Below are 21,124 nucleotides of genomic sequence, written 5' to 3'. Positions count from 1 at the left end.
GTAAACCAGCTTTGGTTGTTCCTGGGAGGTTTGAAGTAAGGACACTTAATTTCTCTCCCTCAACCATGGCTAAAATTTAATCCCCTATGAGAAATTCTTCAACAACCAAGAAGCCAGCGTTTATTGAGAGTATGCTTTGTGTGGAGTCTTATATTTAGAAATGAATATACAACACTAAATGCGGGACAAGCTTCACTTTTAAAATCTCCCCACCAGCCATCAACACTCGACAGAATATCAAGTCCACAGGCACCTGAGGTGCGTGGTATTGTGCTATGTGTTAAGTGTTGAAGGGCACATGGTCGGCATCCCAGAAGTGAGTGGGCCTGAATGTATACTGAGCTACCTGGACATTCTGAACTTGAGGCCCCTCTTGGCTTTGGCCTCCATCCAAGTCCTGACTTTTCCTTAGCAGACCTGCTCACCCTGAGAACTTGGACTTGCTCTCCCACTCTGCTTAGCTTCTGCTCACCTGCTGACTGCCACATCTTGATTGTCACTTTGAACTCTCTCCCTCTAAGACAATGACCCTCAGCCTGAGCATCCTGACAGTGACACCTGACCCCTCACCTCTGGTCCAGAGTGGCCTTGCCCAGCTCCCCCCCACATCTCCACATGACGGGTACCTATGGAAAGGGTCATGACTCTTAGCCTGTCTCGCACCAGCTTGACGAGCGTACTCTTCTGCAGTGGGGTGCAGCGGCAGCACAGGACAGACCGGCAATACTGGGTCAACTCCAGAAATTTCTCCTCCAGTTTGCCCTGGAAAATGGCATTCAACGTCTTCCCATCTATGACCAATCCAACCTCTGGAACTGCAGCTCCTGAGGCGGGGGGTGGCGTCGCAGAAGGTAGGCGGAACCCAGAGAGCTTGTGGTCCGGCTTCTGTGGTCCATGAAATTGCTTTACCTCTTCCAATACCAAGTTGAGGATGGATTCACAGGTTTCCTATAAAGAGCAGAATAATGAATTTGGTGTTAGTAAGCAACATTGGAAACAGGTTAAAAATGTCACTTTATCCTTTAGTTAAAGAGTTATAAAACTCTACCCCCATAGAGATGACCTGGGATTTCACTCTCTGATTTTGACATTTCTCTGCAATATTTCAAACAGCATCAAAGCAATAGTAATTTGGAACCAAATTAATGGCCAAAATAGGAGAGACGGCTTGGGAATGGGAGTGGAGACAGCTCAGCAAGATGGGGGACTTTTACAGGGATGACAGAATGTAGTAAATGATACTGATATGATGGTAAATGATGACAATGTGTCATGCTGGTGTCCTGCTTTCCATTTCTCACACGTCATTTCTGTTCTCCCTTGTTCCTCAGAACATTCCTATGTGGTAGGTAGGGTGAGTATTACTGACTTTAGTTTCGAGATGAGGAAATTGAAACAGTGAAATCCTTAGTAACTTGCCCAAGGTCATCTCGAATTGTGGCTTCTTAACTGAAAAAATACACTGACTGCGTGTTTATCTATTTGTATAAATGCATTGGTCGTACTGGTTAAAACTGACCATGTATGTGAGTCTTATTGATTTTTTTCTGATGTTTACCTTGAAACATGGTGAAGAAATTATTTCCTCTTATCAATTCTCCTCCATTACTTTTGACTGTATCAAAGATAAAGACAGATCTTGGATCTAAAGATATCCTTAATACCTCTTTCACTTGTTTAAACATCACTTTTAAATAAAGATAGAGAAAAGTGGTGGCAGTCAGCTGTGTTATCAATTTTAATTTCATTGTTCTGTTCACGGGGTCTTTATTTAGCAGTGTTCTTTTATCCGTGGCAAGGGATGATGATTTTTCATTTACTGTAGTGCTAAAAAATTCTTCTAGAAATAAGTTTTGAAAAGTTCCAAGTGAGTCTATTTAAATGAAATCATTAAATAAACAACAGTATAGAGAATATGTGGATTTAGGCAAAAATCGTGAAGGTTGTTCTGAAATGACAAGTGTAGAGACCCCTGATCTAGAAGCTTCTGAGAATATTTGGAATAATTTCTTCTGGATTGAGTAGGACTGCAGTTCATTGTTCTGGAGGCTTCCTTTAGGGGATGCTACACTGAGCACTGAAAGCAATAGGACGTGCACAGGACCTAGCAGGGCCACAGGAAGGAGGTCAGGAGCAGGTGGTTATACCCGCAGCACTTTTCTGGGAAAGAGATCAAGGTAGTCCTTGCTGGAACTTGGGGTTGGCACACAGTATCTACGGGCATACCTTGGACATATTGTGGGTTTGGTTCTAGACCACTGCAATAAAGTGAATATTGCCATAAAGTGAGTCACATGAAATTTTTGGTTTCCCAGGGCATATAAAAGTTATGTTTAGTAAGTATACAATAACATTATGTCCAAAAAAAATGTACATATATTAATTAAAATACTTATTGCTAAAAAGTGCTATCATCTGAGACTTCAGCAAGTTGTAATCCTTTTCCTGGGGGAGGGTCTTGCCTCGATGTCCGTGGCTGCTGACTGATCTGGGTGGTGGTTGCTAAGGCTGGGGTGGCTGAGGCGATTTCTTAAAATAAGACAACAGTGAAGTGTGCCACATCGATGGACTCTTCCTTTCATGAAGGATTTCTCTGTAGCCTGCAATGCTGTTTGGTGGCATTTTACCCACAGTAGAACTTTCTAAATTGGAGTCAATCCTCTCAAACCTGCCACTGCTTTATCAACTGAATTTATGTAATACGCTAAATCCTTTGTTGTCATTTCAACCATCTTCACAACATCTTCACCAGGAGTAGATTCCATCTCAAGAAACCACTTTCTTTGCTCATCCGTAAGAAGCAACGCCTCAACTATTAAAGTTTTATCATGAGATTGCAGCAATTCAGTCACATCTTCAGGCTCCACTTCTAATTCCAGTTCTCTTGCCATTTCCGCCACATCTGCAGTGACTCCCTCCACTGAAGTCTTGAACCCCTCAAAGTCATCCATGAGGGTTGGAATCAGCTTCTTCTAAACTCCTGTTAGTGTTGATATTTTGTCCTCTTCCCATGAGTCACAAATGTTCGTAATAGCATCTAGAATGGTGAATCCTTTCCATAGGTTTTCAATTTATTTTGCCCACAACCAGCAGAGGAATCACTGCCTATGGCAGTTATAACCTTATGGAATGTATTTCTTAAATAATGACTTGAAAGTTGAAGTTCCTCCTTGATCCATGAGCTGTAGAATGGATGTCATGTTATCAGGCATGAAAACAACATTAATCTCATTGTACATCTCCATCAGAGCTCTTAGGTGACCAGGTGCATTGTCAGTGAGCAGTAATATTTTGAAAGGAATCTTTTTCTGAGCAGTAGGTCTCAACAGTGGGCTTAAAATATTCAGTAAACCATGCTGTAAACAGTTACGCTGTCATCCAGGTTTTGTTGTTCCTTTTATAGAACATTGGCAGCGTAGATTTTAGCATAATTCTTAAAGGTCCTAGGATTTTCATAATGGTCAGTGAGCATTGGCTTCAACTTAAAGTCACCAGCTGCATTAGCCTCTAACAGAGTCAGCCTGTCATTTGAAGCTTTGAAGCCACTGACCTCTCTAGGTATAAAAGTTTTAGACTGCATCTTCTTCCTTATAAATGTAACACTGTTTTCTCTACATTGAAAATCTGTTCTTTAGTGTAGCCTCCTTCATTAATGATCTTAGCTAGATCTTCTGGATAATTTGCTGCAGCTTCTACATCAGTGCTTGCTGCTTCACCTTGTACTTTTATGTGATGAAGATGGTTTCTTTCCTTAAACCTCATGAACCAACCTCTGCTAGCCTCAAACTTTTCTTGGGCAGCTTCCTCACCTCTCTCAGCCTTCATGGAATTGAAGAGAGTTAGGGCCTTCCTCTAGATTAGGCTTTGGCTTAAAGGCATGTTGTGGCTAGCCTGATCTTCTCTCCAGACCACTAGAACTTTCTCTGTATCAGCAATAAGGCTGATTCACTTTCTTATCATTCACGTGTTTATCGGAGTAGCACTTTTAATTTCCTTCAAGAATTTTTCCTTTGCATTCACAACTTAGCTAACTGGCACAAGACACCTAGCTTTTGGTCTGTCCCAGCTTTCAACATGCCTTCTTTACTAAGCTTAATCATTTCTAGCTTTTGGTTTTAAGCTAGAATTTCTAGCTTTTGGTTAAAAGCTAGAATTTCTAGCTTTTGGTTAAAAGCTAGAGATATGCAACTCTTCCTCTCAAACACTTGGAGGCCATTGTAGGGTTATTAATTGACCTAATTTTGATATTGTTGTGTCTCAGGGAACAGGGAGGCCTGAGGAGAGTGGGGGGAGACGGAACAACCTGTCCGTGGGGCAGTCAGAACACCGACAACATTTATCAGTTAGGTTCCCTATCTTATATGGGTGCAGTTTGTGGTACCCTAAAACATCAAAGAACGCTAGTCACAGATCACCATAACAAATACAATAATAATAAAGAAGTTTGAAATACTGCGAGAGTTATCAAAATGTGACACACAGACCCAAAGTGATCAAATGCTTTTGGAAAGATGGCGCCAACGGACTTGCTCAATGCAGGGTTGCCACGAAACTTCAGTTTGTAAAAAACAGTATCTGCAAAGTGCAATGAAGTGCAATAAAATGAGGTATGCTGTCAATTCCTCCAACATGTGACTGCAGCAAGTCACTGGAAATATAAACTTCAAAATAAAATCTCTGAATTTACTTATTTCAAATTTTCTATGTAATAATCACAATCGTTACCATTCATTTAACATTCAGTATCTGTCAGGTACCGAGGCAGGCAGCCTCTAAGATGGTTCTCAATGATCTCCACCTCCTGGTATTAAAGTCCTTCCTTGTGTAATCTCCAACCCTTGAGTGTGGTTATGACTAATGACTCCTTTCTAATGAAGAGAATTCTGCAAAAGTGATGGGATGTCGCTTCCCAGGTCAGTTTATCTAAAGACTGTGGCTACCAATTTTGGCAATCTTTCTCACTCTCTCTCTTGAATGGCTTACCCTGGAGAAAACCAGCTGTCATGTTATGAAGCAGCTCGGTAGAGGGGCCCCTGTGGTGAGGAACCAAAGCTTGTCAATAATCATGTCTGTGAGCTTGCAAGAAGGACTCCTCTCCATCACCAAATGACCCAACCAGTTGAGCCTTTAGATGAGCTCACATCCCTGACTGATAGCCTGACTGCAACCCCAGGAGAGACCTTGAACCAGAGGTACCCAGCTAAGCTGCTCCTGGACTCATAACCCACACATACTGTGGGATAATAAATGTTTACTGTCTTCAGCTGCTACGTTTTGGGGTAATTTGTTAACTCATATAAATACAGTGCTAGTAAGTATTGTTCTTCTGTGAACTTATTTAACCCTCCCAGTAGCCTCTGAAATAAATCTTTTTAATCCCTATTCTACAGATGAGAAGAATGAATTTCAGAGAGATATGGTATCTGGACCATATTAAGCCTTCAATATATGTTGTTAATAATAACAATAATAGTTGCTATTACCAGTTCCTATCTAATACTATATAGTCCCTTCTAAAATTCCTTGACAGATCAACATTTCCAGTGATGGGTTAGTAATTTTCTCACATTATGGATGAGAACCCTGAGGTCTAGACAGGTCCCATAGCTTGCTTATAGCTTTAAGATACATAACAAAGAAACCATAGCCCTAAATCAATTTATATTGAATCAGGCAGATTAAAACCCTTGGAGGAAATATCCACCAAATATGTAATTACATTAAACTGGGGTTTAAATAAGTCTGAGATTTAGAATGGGTTTCCCCAGTTTCTGTCTTAACATATCTCTGTACCTACTACTTTTCCAAGGGGATGAGAAAGCCTAATTTTCCAGGTTTAGTGGGCCTGGGGGTGTAGGCAGGGCCCAACATTCAGGTACCATCTTGGAGGGTTGTGGACAGCTTTAAAATTGTTGACAGTGACTGAGCTCAACTTGGAACATGGCCCACAGTTCCTTGGGAACTTTGGCTAATTAATCAAGAGACGTCTTCTGCTTCCTACAGGAATGCATTGCCTTTAACAGAACCCACAGAAGCCCACTCTGTCCCCCTCAGGAGCACTCACAGGCTTGTTGATACCCTCCTGGAATCTGCTGGAGTGAAATGATCATTAAATGGAATTTCCATTGCAAGTGGGGCAGGCAGACATCCACACTATGACAGGGATCAAGCACTCAAGCAAGCTGCAAATTACTTTCTTTCCTAGGCATGATATTAACGCCAAGAGTTCCCTGAGAGTAGTTTCATTTTGAAAATTCATCGGGGTTTAATCTAATCATGGCATTATCTGTTCACCTGACAAGAAAGTAAGTGATTTTCCCAATTCATCTAAAGGGCCTCTGGCACTTTTATTAGGATTCACTACCTCTTTAAAAAAATATGTGTACGTGGAGTCTTCATGGAATGAAAACCAAATTGAAACCTGTAAACGTCTAGTCTGGGTCCAGTTCAGCCTCAGGCAAAAGTGAAGGAGTGAGATTCCATCATCCTTCCTGCCTCTCTTTCTGCGCTGTTCTTTCCATCTTCCATCTTCCTCTCTCTCTCCATCCTTCTCCCCATGGTATGTTCTAGGTCTCCGGGTGCCCCCACCGCAACCCACTGCTTTCCTTGTTACAACCGCACATCTAATCCAGTCCTGCTCCCTTTGATAGGAGCACACAGCTCAACACCTACTTCCCATATTCATCAGCCAAGGAGATAGTGGAACTTTACTTTCTGCAGTTTGCATCGTGAAAATAGATTTTTTCCTCCTAAATATAAAACTGTGTTACGACTTTAAATACGCTTCTTTAGACTTTATACAGCCCTCTGTCTCCAAACCTTGCTCCCTGCCACTCACAACCTATTCAGGCTGAAGATTGCAGTTTTCAAACTTGGCTTATCTTTCTCTCTCTCCTCCATCCCATCAAAACATACTGGTCTCACGTATCATTTCCTTCAGGTTTTATTCTGTGGCAACAAATTGCGCATACAAATTGGAGCTGAAATTTTAAACTCAGAATCATTTCTATTTAATTGGGGTTTTTCAATGGATAAGTTAATCCAAAGTACAAGAAACAAACAATTGAGGATCTGTGAGCAAACAGTGTAGTATGATGCAAATAGCACTGGCCTGGCCGGAGAAGAGCATTTTAGACTTAGTCCATCAGAAACTACCAGGGTGGCCCTGGGCAAGTGACTTAGCTCCAGTGGTCCTCAGTTTCTCACGTGTAGAATGGGGAGACTGGGCCAAGGATGAGATTCGAGAGAGGCACAACTTGCTCCTAGGTACTGCTAGATGTAATATAAATAGACTGGTCAACCATATGTGGGGATGGGGTCAAGGATATTGGGCTGGATGCCTTCTAGGACCCTAGGAACTCCAAGACTTGGGAGTAGGGGTGCTTCTCCTGTGTACCCAAGTCCCACCCACAATCCCATCTCCTGTTGGCCTAGAAGCTGCTCCGCACTTGGACATTTGAGCTCTACTTTGGCCTCACCTGACTTTCTGTGTTAATGGAATAAACGGTGTCCGTCTGGTCTAACAGTCTGCAGGCATAGGCAATATTGACTGCTGTCTCCTGCTTATCTCCAGTCAACACCCAGAGCCGGATCCCAGCCTCCCGCAGAGCAGCGACCGTGTCTGGAACTCCTTCCTGCAGCCGGTCTTCGATCCCAGTGGCTCCTGGAGTGATTAAAGACACCAGAACTCACATTTATGTTGAGAAAGTAGCTGCTTAATTTCCCCAAAGCCCTATCAAGCCAGGCAATGATTATTAACTTATCTCTCATGTTCTAGGCTGTGCTAAATGCCCAGGACAAAACAGTGAAATAGACAGAGCTGGTCCCCACCCTCTCAGTGCTCAAAGGCCTGTTGAATAAGGATTTATAACTGAGCTATGTGAGGAGAGAAGCCCAGGGTGCCGGGCAAACATATATCAGGAGACCCGAACTTCATTTGGAAGGTCAGGGAAGGCTTTGCTGAGGAAGGGCCACTTAAGCTCAGACCTGGGAGATAAACCCAAAAGGTGGGGAAGGAGGGGAATTCCAGGCAGAGGTGTCAGCATGTGTGAAGGCCCAGAGGTCAGAGCAGAAGATGACACAGAAAGGCAGGCAGAGTAGGGTGAGAGACGAGGCCAGGCAAGGAGGGGAGGAGCTGGACCATGAAGAGCCTGTCAGGGCATGAAGGGATCTGGCATTTATTTGGTAGCAAAGAAAGCTATTAAAGGGAGTTAAGTTGGAGAGTGATGGAATCCGTTGTGAATTTTAAGAAGATCATTCTAGAGAATAGATTGGAGGGTGGAGGCAGCAGGATGAGATTCAGGGCTGACAGTCAGAGGAGAGCTGGTGTGGCTGGACTGGCCTAGCGGCAAGAGGAGTGGAAAGATATGGAGAGGCTGGAATCTTTGCTCTGCAAGCGCTCACCGCAGAATTAACAGAGACTTGGGTTTTTGATAACGTTCTTGGAGGGCATTAAAGATGCGGATTCCATCATTTTTTGAATGGTCTCAAGCTTTGAGCCAAAGCTGATGATTCTATACCCAAATATCCAATAGCTGCTAAGTGATGAAGCAAAAATAAATCTGCATTTAAACTGAGATTCATTTCAGACCACAGACTAATGGCTACCCATCTCACTCTGGGCAGGAACAGGCGTGCCATTTCTTTTAATAATCCCGAGTGACAATAGGTTGGCAAAGCAGTTACATTAGATGCATATTGAAAAGTTGATTTAATACTGTGGGACTCGGTGTGAATGCATGGCAGCTTTTTAATGGCACGGCAGTTTCTTCGTGGCAGGATGAAATCTCTTCCCAGCCCTAGTCCTCTCCATCGCAAGCCATCTTGAGGGAAGAAAACAAACCTCTCTATCCTGAAATGTGCCTGTTGTGTATTTCAGGCCCGAGGGCACAGGTAAACCAACCCATGAAAAGTGATGCCCGATCCCCATCTTTTCCGCCGAGCGTTCGCCTGGAAGGTGAGACTGAAAATGATGTGTGTTACCGGGAGGCAGAGTGAAGGAGAGAGCAGGAAAAACACATTTAGTTGTGTGAAAGAGAAAATGAAACAGGAAGGTGGTGAGAGCCTTTCTCAGCCAGGGAAGCCGACGGGTCCTGACAAGCGTGTTCTCTTTCATGCACTACCGGCTCAGGGGCACTTCTCACCAGCTGAGGCCAGAAGGCTCCCCAGAAACAAAAGAGACCGCAGGGGAGAGGGTGTGAAGGGGGTCAGGTGCCCTAATGGGCTGACATTCCGGGGGTGGCCCGGGGTGCCGGATGGCGCTGTCTGGACTAGCTACCCTCTAGTTCCTGTTAAAATGGGTTCTCGAGGCCAGCTTTCAAGGGGGCCTTGTGAGGCAGCAGGCAGAGGCCCCTGCAGTCCAAACACAGGAAACAAAAAAGCCGAAGGAGGTGGGGAGCAAACCTGTCTCCCCCTGTTTTCCACCCATCTGACCAGATCTTGCTGGTACCTTTTATATACAAAGAGGTATTACCGTCTTCTTACAGTGACCCTGGGTCTTCCCCCTTCAACCCTGCCTGGCTGAGCTTGGTGACTTAGCCAGAGGAGGCGCAAAGGCTCAGATGGGGGCGGGAATGTGTCCCTGGGCACACAGCAGGGTCTCCACAGGACCAAGATGTGGCCTTCATCCCCAGGCCAGCACTGCCTCCCAAGATGAAAGAAGCCTTTTGCCACATGGCCAGTATGCGCATGCTGTTCAGGCATCGCCTTTCCTGGATCTTATTCCCGAGCTGTGAAGAGATTAGTCTGATAAATAAAGCCTCCCCCTTCTCCCTTGGCAATGCTTTTCCTTCAACAGAAATCCAACGCTGTCTCTTCGCTGGTGTTTTCCATCTTTCCCTCGAGAGTATGTATCTAACTACTACAGCAGCGGAGTGATTTTTGTAAAACACAAATCTGTCCCTGCTTTGATTCCCTTCCCCTCTCCAAACCTTCAGCCTATGACTCACATGGCCCTTCATAACCTGCCTCCTGCCGACCTCTTTCACCTCGCCTCATCCTGTTATCTCCCCCGCGCTCTGTGGTCCAGCCGTAGAAGACCTCCGAGTCTCCAGCCAGCGCAGGCTTTCTTGCCTCCAGGCCTTCATTCGGGCCCTTCCCGCTCCTGGAACACCCTCCCCCTTTGACCAGCTCCTTTTCTCTGCTCAGTTCCGGCTGTCCTGCACCCTCCTTGGCTCCACAGTAGGTTGCCACCTTCTCCTTTGTGCTTTCATCCCACCAGGTACATCTTCCAGCCCAGCTCTCATCACACTCTGTTGAAATTACTTGTTTAATCATCCAAGTGTCTTTGCTAGACTCTGAGCTCCAGGAGGGCAGGGTCTGTGTTTTTTTTTTTAAATTTTTATTGGAGTAGAGTTGATTTACAATGTTGTGTTAGTTTCAGGTGAGGGTCTGCGGCTCTTGTTCCCTGTTGTAGCCACAATACCTAGCATGCTACTTGGCACACAGTAGGTGCTCAGTAAACATTTGAACGACTGGAGAAGAAGCGACCAGGCTTCATCCAGCAGGGAGTGCAGGAATGCTCCTGGGGCATCCTCAGGAAGCTGTGTGTGGAGTCTGGGTTGGATATTGGCACAGCCCATTGGCGCCAAATGCCTGGAAGGGCACCCCAGGGAGGTTCCTAACTGAGACACATTTGTAGCAGTGTCAGAATCAAGGCCAAGAACTCCCTTTCCAGCTTGCAGCATTCCTTTTTTAAAATGTAATGATAACTTATTTTTACCTACCGAGTAAGGTGAGTTGATTCTCCAGGTGCTGTGCTGTCTCCATGAGAAGCTCATCTCTGTTGTTGAGGGACGCCTCAGCCTCACGCCGGAAACTGGCCCATCTCTGGAAGTCCTCTTCACTTAAGATCTATGCAACAGGAAGAGGCTTGTTCACAGCTCTGGGTGACTCCCTCCCCCTGCCCATGTGCTGGGCCTCCTACGGGCCAGTTTGAGCTTCACTGTACAATTAGATGGGGCTTTTCCCTCAATAGTTTTTTTTTTTTTTTGAGTCTTGAATTGATGAAGGATTGTTCTTCGTGTTCCATTATCATCAAACTTCTGTGATGCTCTGGTCACCGGAGATATAGCAGTGATCAAGACAGACAAGAATCCTATAGGCCTGGGATTATGTGCTAGTGGAGGGTGAGAGACATTATCCAAGTGAATAATTTAGAAGAATGGATCATGTCAAGGAGTTCCATATAGAAAACAAAGAGGGTGATATGATGGCGTATGACAGGGTAGGGGGATAGTTGTGGGAAGAGGGGTTATTTCATTTGGATCGTCAGGTCCCTTAGACAAGGTGACATGTAGGCTGAGATCCAATGACGAGAAGGGTTCTGTCACAGGGAGGGGTAAGTTCAAAGGCCATGAAATAGCAATGGACTTGGCTTTCTTTCTGTCCGTTGAACATACCAGTTGGCTTAAGGATGGAGAGCCAGGTGGAGAGGACCAGCAATGAAGCTGGAAAGGTAAGGAGCAGCCAGATATTGCATAGCCTGGTAGACCATTCCACCAGCTACGGGGGTGCCCAATGGCTGAAAGAATCCAACTAGCGGGCATATCTGGAGTCCATAGCACTTTGAGACCCCTCTGTTGGCCTTATATCCTCACTGTCTCTTATAGTAATGAATGACTCTTTTCTTCAAGCATCAAATATTCTTTAATTTTCCCTCCGTGCACGGCACTGTAGGGAAAACCAAGGGGACACAGGTAGGCCTCTTGCTCTCAAGGATGAACAGTCTTATCAGAGGAGGCAAAATAGGAATAGATAATGTCAATAAAAAATAGAAGGTGGTAAGGATAGAATTACAATTTATAGAATAGTAATGCTGGTCACTCTCCCAGGCGCTGTACCTGTGTTATCTTAGTTAATCTCCCTGACAATTATATGAGGTAGGGAACACTAGCACCTTTTTACAGATAAGAACATCCCCAGACTCAGAGAGGTGAAGAAACTTGGCCAAGGTCACACCACAGGTAAGTGGTGAGACTGGGACTTGTCCCCTGGTAGGTCTGGCTTTAAAGTGGGTGCTCTTAAACTTTATGGTGCACTAAGCACCTACAAAAGAGACGAAGAGCTCTGGGGATTTATGGAGAAGAAGCCACTTCTAGCCATCTCGAAATGCATGCCCATCCTAGCTCCCCTATCTGATTTTAGGTGCCTCATTAGATGCCCCAGCTCTGGGATTCATAGCTCTTTGCCTCCTTTCCTGTAGGGGCAGCAAAGTGAAAGACCTGAAGGGCATAAGGTGGGTAATCTACTTGACTATAGCTGGGCCAAGGGCAATGTGATCGGGAATGGTAGGAACCATGACCAGCCCCAGAACACAGCAGAATATATCTTTCATCAAAGGGATCAGCTACATGGCTCTAGTCACATGGCTACATGTTACATGGCTCTAGCTATTTGTAGCTATTCAAGAATGGAGATCCAGTTTTCCAGATCCTCTGCATTTTCAAGAGAAACCAGAAATCTAGATTTGTATGTGATCACATAAAATCTCCCCAATTCCAAATCTAGGCAAATAATGCAAATGTTCAAAGGATATTTGAAGGCAAAATTATAACATTAGAAAAATTATGAGTTATAGGTTATCAGTTACATAGACAATGGAAAGCGAGGAACCACAAAGCCACACTAATAAGGACCCTTGCCACTCAGATTTTTGTCCCAGCAAAATTGTCAAAGTCATGGGTCTCTGTGGTCAGGATAGCTAATTTTGAAAATATTAAAACAACCAACGTTGAGGATCTTCTAAAAAAGAAATAGAAAAGACAGAAGCAGGGTCGAGGCCTTTCAGCCACTCAGCGTGGAATTTGTTCTCACCTTCTTGGCGATGCACAGTGTTCGAAGGCCGTCTCTTGCATACAAGTCTAGATGCCTCTGGGTCTGGGCTCGGATCTTCCTCACCTTCTTTTCCACATCAGTGTCAGTCGCTGTCAAATAGTCATTGTGCCCCATGAGGTCGTGGGCAATCGCTTAGGGATCCCGTTCCTAACACTCAGGCATCTTTAGAGGAGGAATTCCCTCATACCCCCGCCCCCCGCAAACATGGACCAGCTCTCCCAGGCTGCCCTGGAAGGCGGTAACTCCACGGGTCCTTAAATTGTCTGCTCTCTATATCTGATCATCCAAAGTCTGGCTGAGAGAAGTGCTATTTAGGGAAGGTAGGTGGTTCCAGGTATTGTTCCCAAATGCCTGTTTGCAGGAATTCCCTGGCGGTCCAGTGGTTAGGACAACGTGCTTCCACTGCAGGGGGGCATGGGTTTGATCCCTGGTCAGGGAACTAAGATCCTGCATGCTGTGAGGCAAAAAAAAAAAAAAAAAAAAAAAAGCATGGATAACCCAAACATCTGTTTGCATCAGAACCACCAGGGAACTTAAACCAATGATAGAGATTCGTAGGTCAGGTTGAAGGCCTGCTGAATCAGGGGACCAGGAGTCTGAGTGTTTCTTGTTACCTAAGGAGTTTTCCATGTGGCCCGTTTAGCCCTGGATGACCAGTTGGCTAAGTCTCAGACATACTATCCATCACCTTCTCCGTCATCTGCTTTAGTCCTTATAGCAAGTTGCTTCCAAGGTGGCTACAGACCTGAATCTCATTACTAAGTTCCTCACCATACCGGGTTTGCTGAGTTCGGCTTAGAAAAAATATTTTTTGGATTCCTATAAATCTAGTGTGAAAAGTATTTCATCGTGTTGCTCAAAGTCCCCCTTTTGAAGTCCTACATAATACGATTCTCTTAGAAGAAGTTTATCTTTTTCTTTTGAAATTCCAGTACTTTGATCTATCAGATAAAAAAGAATTTTTCAGCCTGGGCTGGTTGGTTATGGGGCAGGACTGATGCCATCACCGCTTCCTTTATCTAAGATGTTACAGACATCACTAATCAGTGGCAGCACTTTGTAAATCTGAGCTTGGAAAAAGCTTCTGAATCCTTCTTTACCAGGGCTGGATTGAGATCTTTAGAAGCCCTAAGTGGTAAACAGATTTTGTGCACTTTGTCCATCCCTCCATATAATGCAAAATTAAAAGTACAATTCTTAACAGTAAGATAAGTATAAGGAAGTCCAACAAAGCTCTGACTTTCTCCATGATACTATTCTAAGGCTGCTTTTATGCAGTATAAAAATCCCTTCAAAGATTATTTTCTCATTTTTCAGTTGCTACTGGTTTCCTGGTACCTTAACCACAGTCTTTGCACCTTATCTTTTTGAGCACTATCCACAATATTTTATTTTCAAAGACATCAGCTCCTGAGATTAAACACCTTTTGCCTTCTACCTGTGTGCCTTTGAGTTTACATTTTTGCTCAGGCTACCAGGAACCTCAGGGTCAAATTGAATGTTCAAACACTGTAAATATATTGAACCCTGAGGTTATTTTTTCCCCCTCCTTTTGAAATCTTTGCTTCGCAAATCTTACAGTAACACTGTCTATGTGTTTTTTATTGGAGGCATCGGTAATCCATTTTGGAATCAGGTGAGGAACAAAGAAAGAAACATCTCCAGGGCAGTGTGGAAGGCTGTTGCCCAGGGATAGAATGCCATGGCACCCTTGACTCGGAAACACAGAATTCACTTGTCTGCCAGAGACTGGGGATGAAGAGACTTAATTAGCTCCCTTCCCATTCAAAACACTCATCAATCTCCATGAACCTCTTGGCTCTGATCCATAGCTGATAATTCAGGAGGCACAGGGCTGCCTGGGCAATTCTAAAGCTTGGCTAGAATCTACTACCCTGGGAGAATCACAGCCCCATGACTGTCTTCTCTTTGCTAGCAATCAGGAAGCGGCTGCACGCTAATTCATGCTGTTCCAAAATTGGACACTGATATGTAGGGACTTTGGAACATTTTTCTGGCCTGGAGCAAGTTTATGAAAATCTGTTTGGGGGAGGCTGGGGAAAGGGATGATAAAGAGGACCACCTGAGGCTTCCCAGAGTGAACCGAGCCTGATGCAGAATTCTGGCAGCATGGAAAGAGCTCTGAACTGGGATTCAGGACGCCTCCACATAGGATTTACCACTGGTTAGCTGGGGCCACTTCTTTCAAGTCACTTCCCTCTTTGGGTTCAGTTGGCTTCTCTCCAAAACTAAGAGTTAAAACCACAGTGTGTTCTAGGGTATGTTAATGGAGGTCCTGGTTGAAAAAAATTGTGTATGGGGAGTCCATCTTTAAATGAGTCTGGAAAACTAGAAACTGGGATAAATAAAGTTAAAGAAGTTCCTCTATGACAAGACTGCCCAAACAAAGCCTTTAATAAGTTAATAATGAGCTCTGTAATTCTCCAGGTTGTGGAGACGTGTAAAGCAGTGTGTGTTAAGCAAGCTGCTCTGAGGAGAGCATCTTGAGGGTGTGTGCTCCAGTTGGGACCTGCCGGACTGAGCGACACTATAACCTGAGCCCCTGGTTACCGTCCACGCCGCCTGTTAAATAAGCCCTCTCCCCTCGGAACCCGCTGAGGTGGCCTCACCGCAGACTGGGTCTTCCAGCAGGTCCATGATAACGCAGTCGGCACCCTTGGTGTAGACGACGATCTCACCGGTCAGCGGGTGCCTCACGACCACGGACATCCTCTTCCTGACAGAGTCGAACTCCAGGGTGCAGAGGACATCGAAGGTGAGGCAGGTGCCCTGGGGCAAGCGCACGGTCACCTGCCTGGGCGTCCGGGACACCAGCGTGAAGCTGTAGGCACGGGCAGCGTGCACCAGGGCAGCCTCATCCGGGCTCTCGGCCTCGTAACAGACTTCGGGGCCGGCCAGGCTGAGGGCCGGGGCCTGCAGCACCTCCTCCAGGGAGGCACCCGGGCCCGCCCCCAGGACGTCACCCTGCTCCCACGTGCTGCTCCTGTAGCCGCCGTCAGTGGAGTAGCCGCCACTGCTCACAGACGTGTCGTCTCTCTCTTCCGAGTCCGTGGTGGGCATGTTGGCCCCCAAACTCTCCCCCAGGCCCATGTCGGAGGGTGCGGTGGTCGAGAATGACTGGCTGAGGCTCGAAAGCTTCAACCTGTGGAACAGCTGCTGAATCTTCTCCAGGGATGTCACCAGAGCCTTGGTCAAGGGTGGCACTGTGACCTTGTGGTAGAGGAGGGAAGGAGACCATGACTCTCCAGGTTGGGAAAACTATCAAGCTGTCTTATGAATCTCATTTTGCAATCAGTGAGTTAGGTGGGCCTTCAGTGATGGTGGGCAAGTGTTCTCCCCTCTGTGAGCCTCGGTTTACCCACCTATAACATGAGGGAGTTGGGCCATTGGTTTCCTTCCAGCCCTGACTTCCTAGGGATTGGCGATACTCATTTTCCTCTATCTTATGACCATCCCACTCTGATCATGGGCAAAGCAAAGCAAAGCAAAGGAGACAACAGCCAGACTCATAGTAGGGGTTCACATGCCCTGCACCCTTACCAGCGCCTCGTCTGCTTTATTTTTGCACGCAACATCTCACTTCATCCTCCCAGCAACGCTAGGGGATCCTATCGTTATCCCAGTTTCTGGATGAGGCAACTGAGGCATAAAGAGGTTAAATTGGCTGTGATCACCCAGGGTGTAGATAGCAGAGCTGGGTCTCAAATCTGGGTCCGTCTGACTCCAGGGATTGGGCTCTTGCGCTACCTGCCAGCTAAAGCCTCCCCATTACCGTGAAAATTGAGAATTGGATGCTGTCCTTCCCCAAATGGTACTTCTTTCTCTCTTGAAAATAGGGAGAGTTTCTCAGATAATGCTTCCTGCGTTCCTAAAACTCCCTGAAGACTTCTGATTACTTGCCAACTTTTCAGGGTAGTTTAGAATCTGGGTGTAATAATGGGGGCTCTGGTTTGGTGCCTGGATGAACCCTTTTTTTCTTGATTTTGTGGCCACATGTTGTAACACCCAATTATTCTTATTTTTCACTTACAAGGGAGCTTGGGTGAGAGTATGTGGATAATCGAAGATAAATCTATCTTCTGTACTGAAAAATAATTCAGAGTATAACATCCTATGAGTGGCCATCCAGGTGCATTATCTCCAAACTGGCAGAACTTCACACATGGTGTTAATTATTTTTTTAACCCTCCATTAAAAAGCAGATACCACTATACCGTGATATTATTACAGAATCGTACAGATCGTTCTGCCATGTATTCACCATATGTTCTTCCTTAAGTTCCTCAAGCTCTCTGAGCCACGCCACTGTTTCTTCACTTGTTAAATCCAAAGACATACCTCCTAGGACTGTTGGGCTGTGCGGATTAAATGATAGTGCAGGTGACATGTTTGGCATGGAGCTTGGCACACAGCAAGTGCTCAGTAAATATTAACATTTAACATCTACCCTGCAGACAGACAGACACAAAAATGTGAAACCTATATAGAGAGCTCATATGGAACTTTTAATATTTTATTTAAAAAATGAGGAGATTGAGGCCCAGAGAGGAGAAGAGCTCTGTTCAAGGTCTCACAGTGATGAAATGGTGACAGTGTGGCTAGGACCCAAGTATCCTGTCCCCCTGTGCAGGGCTTACCCCCTCCCGCTCCCCCTCCTCCCATCCATCCCACCCTTACCATCAGCGGTCCTTACCCTCTGACGGGGCTCTGCGGTCGTGGAGACCGTGACGGAGTTGCAGATGGTCAAGGCCAGGAAGAAGTCAGCAGTGGAGGAGGTGGTGGAGAGGGAAGGCTTGGCAGGTCTGCTGTCTGACAGGGTCTCCAGCCACAGGGCTGCATCTCGTACCTTGGTCAGGAGGTTTTTATCTGGAGTCACGTCTTTTTCCTGGGAGAGAAAGGCCCGGGTCAGAGTCTTTCCTGAAGGGACTGGGGAGGAAAGCCCCCTCCGGCAGATTCTTTCATGCCTGGGAGAGGCTGAAACAGTACCCGCCTGCATCCTGAATCCAGCACGTCTCCCCCTCCCCTGGGCCTGGTCATTGTAGAGTGTGATTTGGTTCCTCCCTTTCCCTCAACCCCACATGTCCATCAGTTATAGGCTCTGGTAGTTCTTTCCCCACAGAGTGTCCCCGCCATTTACCCCTCATTCCTGATGTTTCCAGCCAAGCGCAGACCCTCTAGCCCTCCAGCTTGGCTTTCTGCTTCAGCCTCTACAGTGAGGTGGCTGCCTTTCTCCTCTCTTCTCTCAACCCCTTCATATGCATCACGCAGTCGTCCTCCTAAAATACTAGTTCCCTCAAGGTATTCTTGAGCTTGAAAAACTTCCAGGAGGTCTTCATTGTAAACACGATCAATTCAGTCTGGCATCTAAATTCTTTCCCATTTGCATTTCCACTCCTGATTCCCACCACTCTGCATTGTGGACCCTCAGCTAGGCCGGGTGGTCTGTTTGCTGCCTCCTGGGGGTATCCTCCCCTCCTATGCCTCTGATCACAGCCTGTTTGAAGTCCTCTCCTGTCTACCCAAATCCTACCTAGACTTCAATAACCATGGAAACTCCACGGGTCCATGAGATCTGATCCAGCCCACAGTGAGTTCTCTGTCTCCTGAGCCACAGTAGCAGGCTCCTGAATGCAGAATGTGCACCGGAGTCAGGGTGAGGCGGGTGAGGGAAGCTGGCCAAGGTACAGATGAGGACACTATGGGATGGGGGCCTGTGAGACCTGGCAAGTCCCATCCCATCTAAAAGGGGGCGACTGCTCTGCTACTAACATGCTCCAGGGCTGGTACATTTTGCCAAATCTCTGGATTTTTCAAGATAAAGTAGAGATGATGTGAGAACTGTTTTTTGTGTTTTTTTTTCTTTTCTTTTTTAAAAAACCTGTGGGCTGGATCTGACTCATGGATTTCCAGTTTTTCCACATCTTTGTAGAAGTTGCCACTTCCACCATCCCTCTAGAATTCACTACATATTGACCTATATTTTAAATTCAGTTTTCTTATGTCCATGTTTAATCTCTCTAGAGATAAACCAAGAGCCTGAAAGACAGAGACTGCCTTTTCCATGAAGTTGTATCTTCTGGAACTCCAAGGATTGCTTTGTTTGAAGCAGAAGTTCAATAAACACTAGCTCTTCATAGATATGACAAAAGCCATTCTGCAAAGAAGTTTCCACATAAAGCCATTTCTATCAATGTTCAGAGTTCGCAGGTCAATTAAAGTTCAGAAGAGAGTCAATGATTGGAAATGATGGACTGAGGGAATCTTGACTGATTTGTGCAGAGTGAAGACTGATGGCCAACAAGCTAGCAAGTTTTACAAACAAGAACCCAAGTTGAGATGAAAAACATCCTGTGGGGAAAGAGCCCTCGGACTGTGTCTTCTGTGACTACCAACTGCAGTGACTCCAGAAGTCAGACTCTAACCTCCCTGGGACTGCTGGCACAGGCGAGGGCCACAGGGGAGGAAACCCAGACTGACGCGGAGGTGCTGGATGGCTGGAGGGATGAGAGTCGGGTTTTGCAACAGCACAGCTTGATCGGGGAAGTGGACTGCGGGTGGAGCTCACACTGTAAAGAGTTCTGACCGTCATTTGGAGGGCTTTCCCAGAGCCAACACCTACACTTCCAACTTGCTTATACCATCTTAAGAGGACAAGCCTTTTTATTAATAGGAAGAGTGCGAGTAAAACCGCGTCAAGTCTGCATTTCCTTTCGTTGCCCTGTAATAAGTAATGGTGGGCCATCCATCCCGTGCAGTGACCCTATTTTCAGAAAGCTTAGGAAGGAGCAGGAACCATCCATCCTCTCTGCCTCTGAGTGCAGTTGTCATAGCAGCAACGCACCGTGATGGAGCTAATCCTACCTTTCCAACGATGTCAGTTATGTGATCTCACTGGGTTCTCAGAGTCCCAAGTTGAGATGAAACTAGCCCCAACTTAACTGCAACCCAGAGAGATGTCTGACTTGACCAGTGTCACCCAAGGAGTCATTGTAAAGCCAGAATTGATGTCAGACCCCTTGATTGCGAGCCTAGGGTCTTCCTTTCTGTGGTCGTGGTAAAGTAGCTATGTTCCCTCATTAATGCTCCCGTGCAAACTCCTCTAACCAGATTCCAGGGTCCATCCGGTTTACCAACATCACTCACAGAGCTCTGAGCCAATTTCTGATAATAGTAATGACAGTTCCATTTCGTGGAGGTTTCTTATGTTCTGGGTACATCCACTATCTCACTGCATCCCCACGGCACACTATCGATTGAGTACTATTATTCTCCCAGTTACCTCTGTACTTCAAACGAGGAAATTGCTGCCCAGGGAGATTAGGTGTCTTGCCCAAGGTCTCACAGCAAGTTGATTCAAGAGAGTCCGACTCTAGAATTCATGCTCTTTAACCTCCATGCCAGGCAAGATCTCCCACGAGAAGGAAGTGGCCTTTGATACTTGCTGACAGTTGGCATCTTTAGTGTCTGGGATCCCAAATACAACTGATGGGCTTATATATCTAATCCTTAGGGCTCAGCAGGGAGTCCATGAGATTATAAAGGGGATTATGGGGATCTTTATCAGAAAGTAGATTTCATTTTTTTTTTTTTGGCAGGGGTACATGAATGGGATGCTTTCAACCCTTACCAAAAATACCCAGACTTGGGAACAAGCTTGGAGGTCAAAGCCAAATCCCCTATTTTCCTGATGCTAAAACTGAGTGCCAGGGAGGAGGGTAGTGAACTCCCCAAGATCGCACATTGAATCAGGGTCAGAACTAGGACAGTTTTCACACCACCTGACTCCGGCCTCTGACAGCACACTGCTTTGCTCCAAGCTATGCATTATGTATTTCCAAACGGTGACACAGTTAAAATGATTTAACGGTTATGTATTGCATGTCCATTACTCTCTAGTCTCTAAGTGCCATGAGGGCAGAGACTGTGATGTGTCCCCGGTGCCTGGCAGCCTGTAGGCACTCACTCAAACCTTTGTTGCCTGACTCCTATCTAGGACGCCATGCTACCTCACCACTGATTAACCCATGGGGGCTCTTTGTTAAAACTCTTATTTAGTATATTTTCACCCAATCATATAGCAATGCACTAAAAAAAAAAGTTCTGCAAAGGGCCTGCTTCTCTCTGGCATTGGCAGCAGGCCCAGCCTGCAGGTGTCAGCGACAGATGTCAGGGAAGCTTTATCCAGGCACGCAGACTTGTTTCTGCAGGGCAAGCTTCTTCGTGGTTCCCTTTGTCCACAGCCCATTGGTTTGCTGTCCGGTTCATTAAC

General features: G+C 45.8%; 1 protein-coding gene across 1 annotated transcript in view; it reads right to left on the bottom strand.

Moving 5' to 3' along the window:
• ATP10B (ATPase phospholipid transporting 10B (putative)) overlaps nt 1–21,124 on the bottom strand; it is a 116,531-nt gene that overhangs the window by 32,501 nt on the left and 62,906 nt on the right. The window contains exons 10-15 of the mRNA XM_036845539.1: nt 17,549–17,740; nt 15,465–16,065; nt 12,814–12,923; nt 10,725–10,851; nt 7,479–7,663; nt 627–948 (exon numbers count right to left, since the gene is read on the bottom strand). Of these exons, the coding sequence (XP_036701434.1) occupies nt 627–948; nt 7,479–7,663; nt 10,725–10,851; nt 12,814–12,923; nt 15,465–16,065; nt 17,549–17,740 (1,537 nt within the window). The remainder of the gene's footprint in view (nt 1–626; nt 949–7,478; nt 7,664–10,724; nt 10,852–12,813; nt 12,924–15,464; nt 16,066–17,548; nt 17,741–21,124) is intronic.

Source organism: Balaenoptera musculus, chromosome 3 (genome assembly GCF_009873245.2).
Source record: "Balaenoptera musculus isolate JJ_BM4_2016_0621 chromosome 3, mBalMus1.pri.v3, whole genome shotgun sequence".
Classification (NCBI taxonomy): Eukaryota; Metazoa; Chordata; class Mammalia; order Artiodactyla; family Balaenopteridae; genus Balaenoptera; species Balaenoptera musculus.
This window is presented reverse-complemented; position numbering and strand designations above follow the sequence as displayed.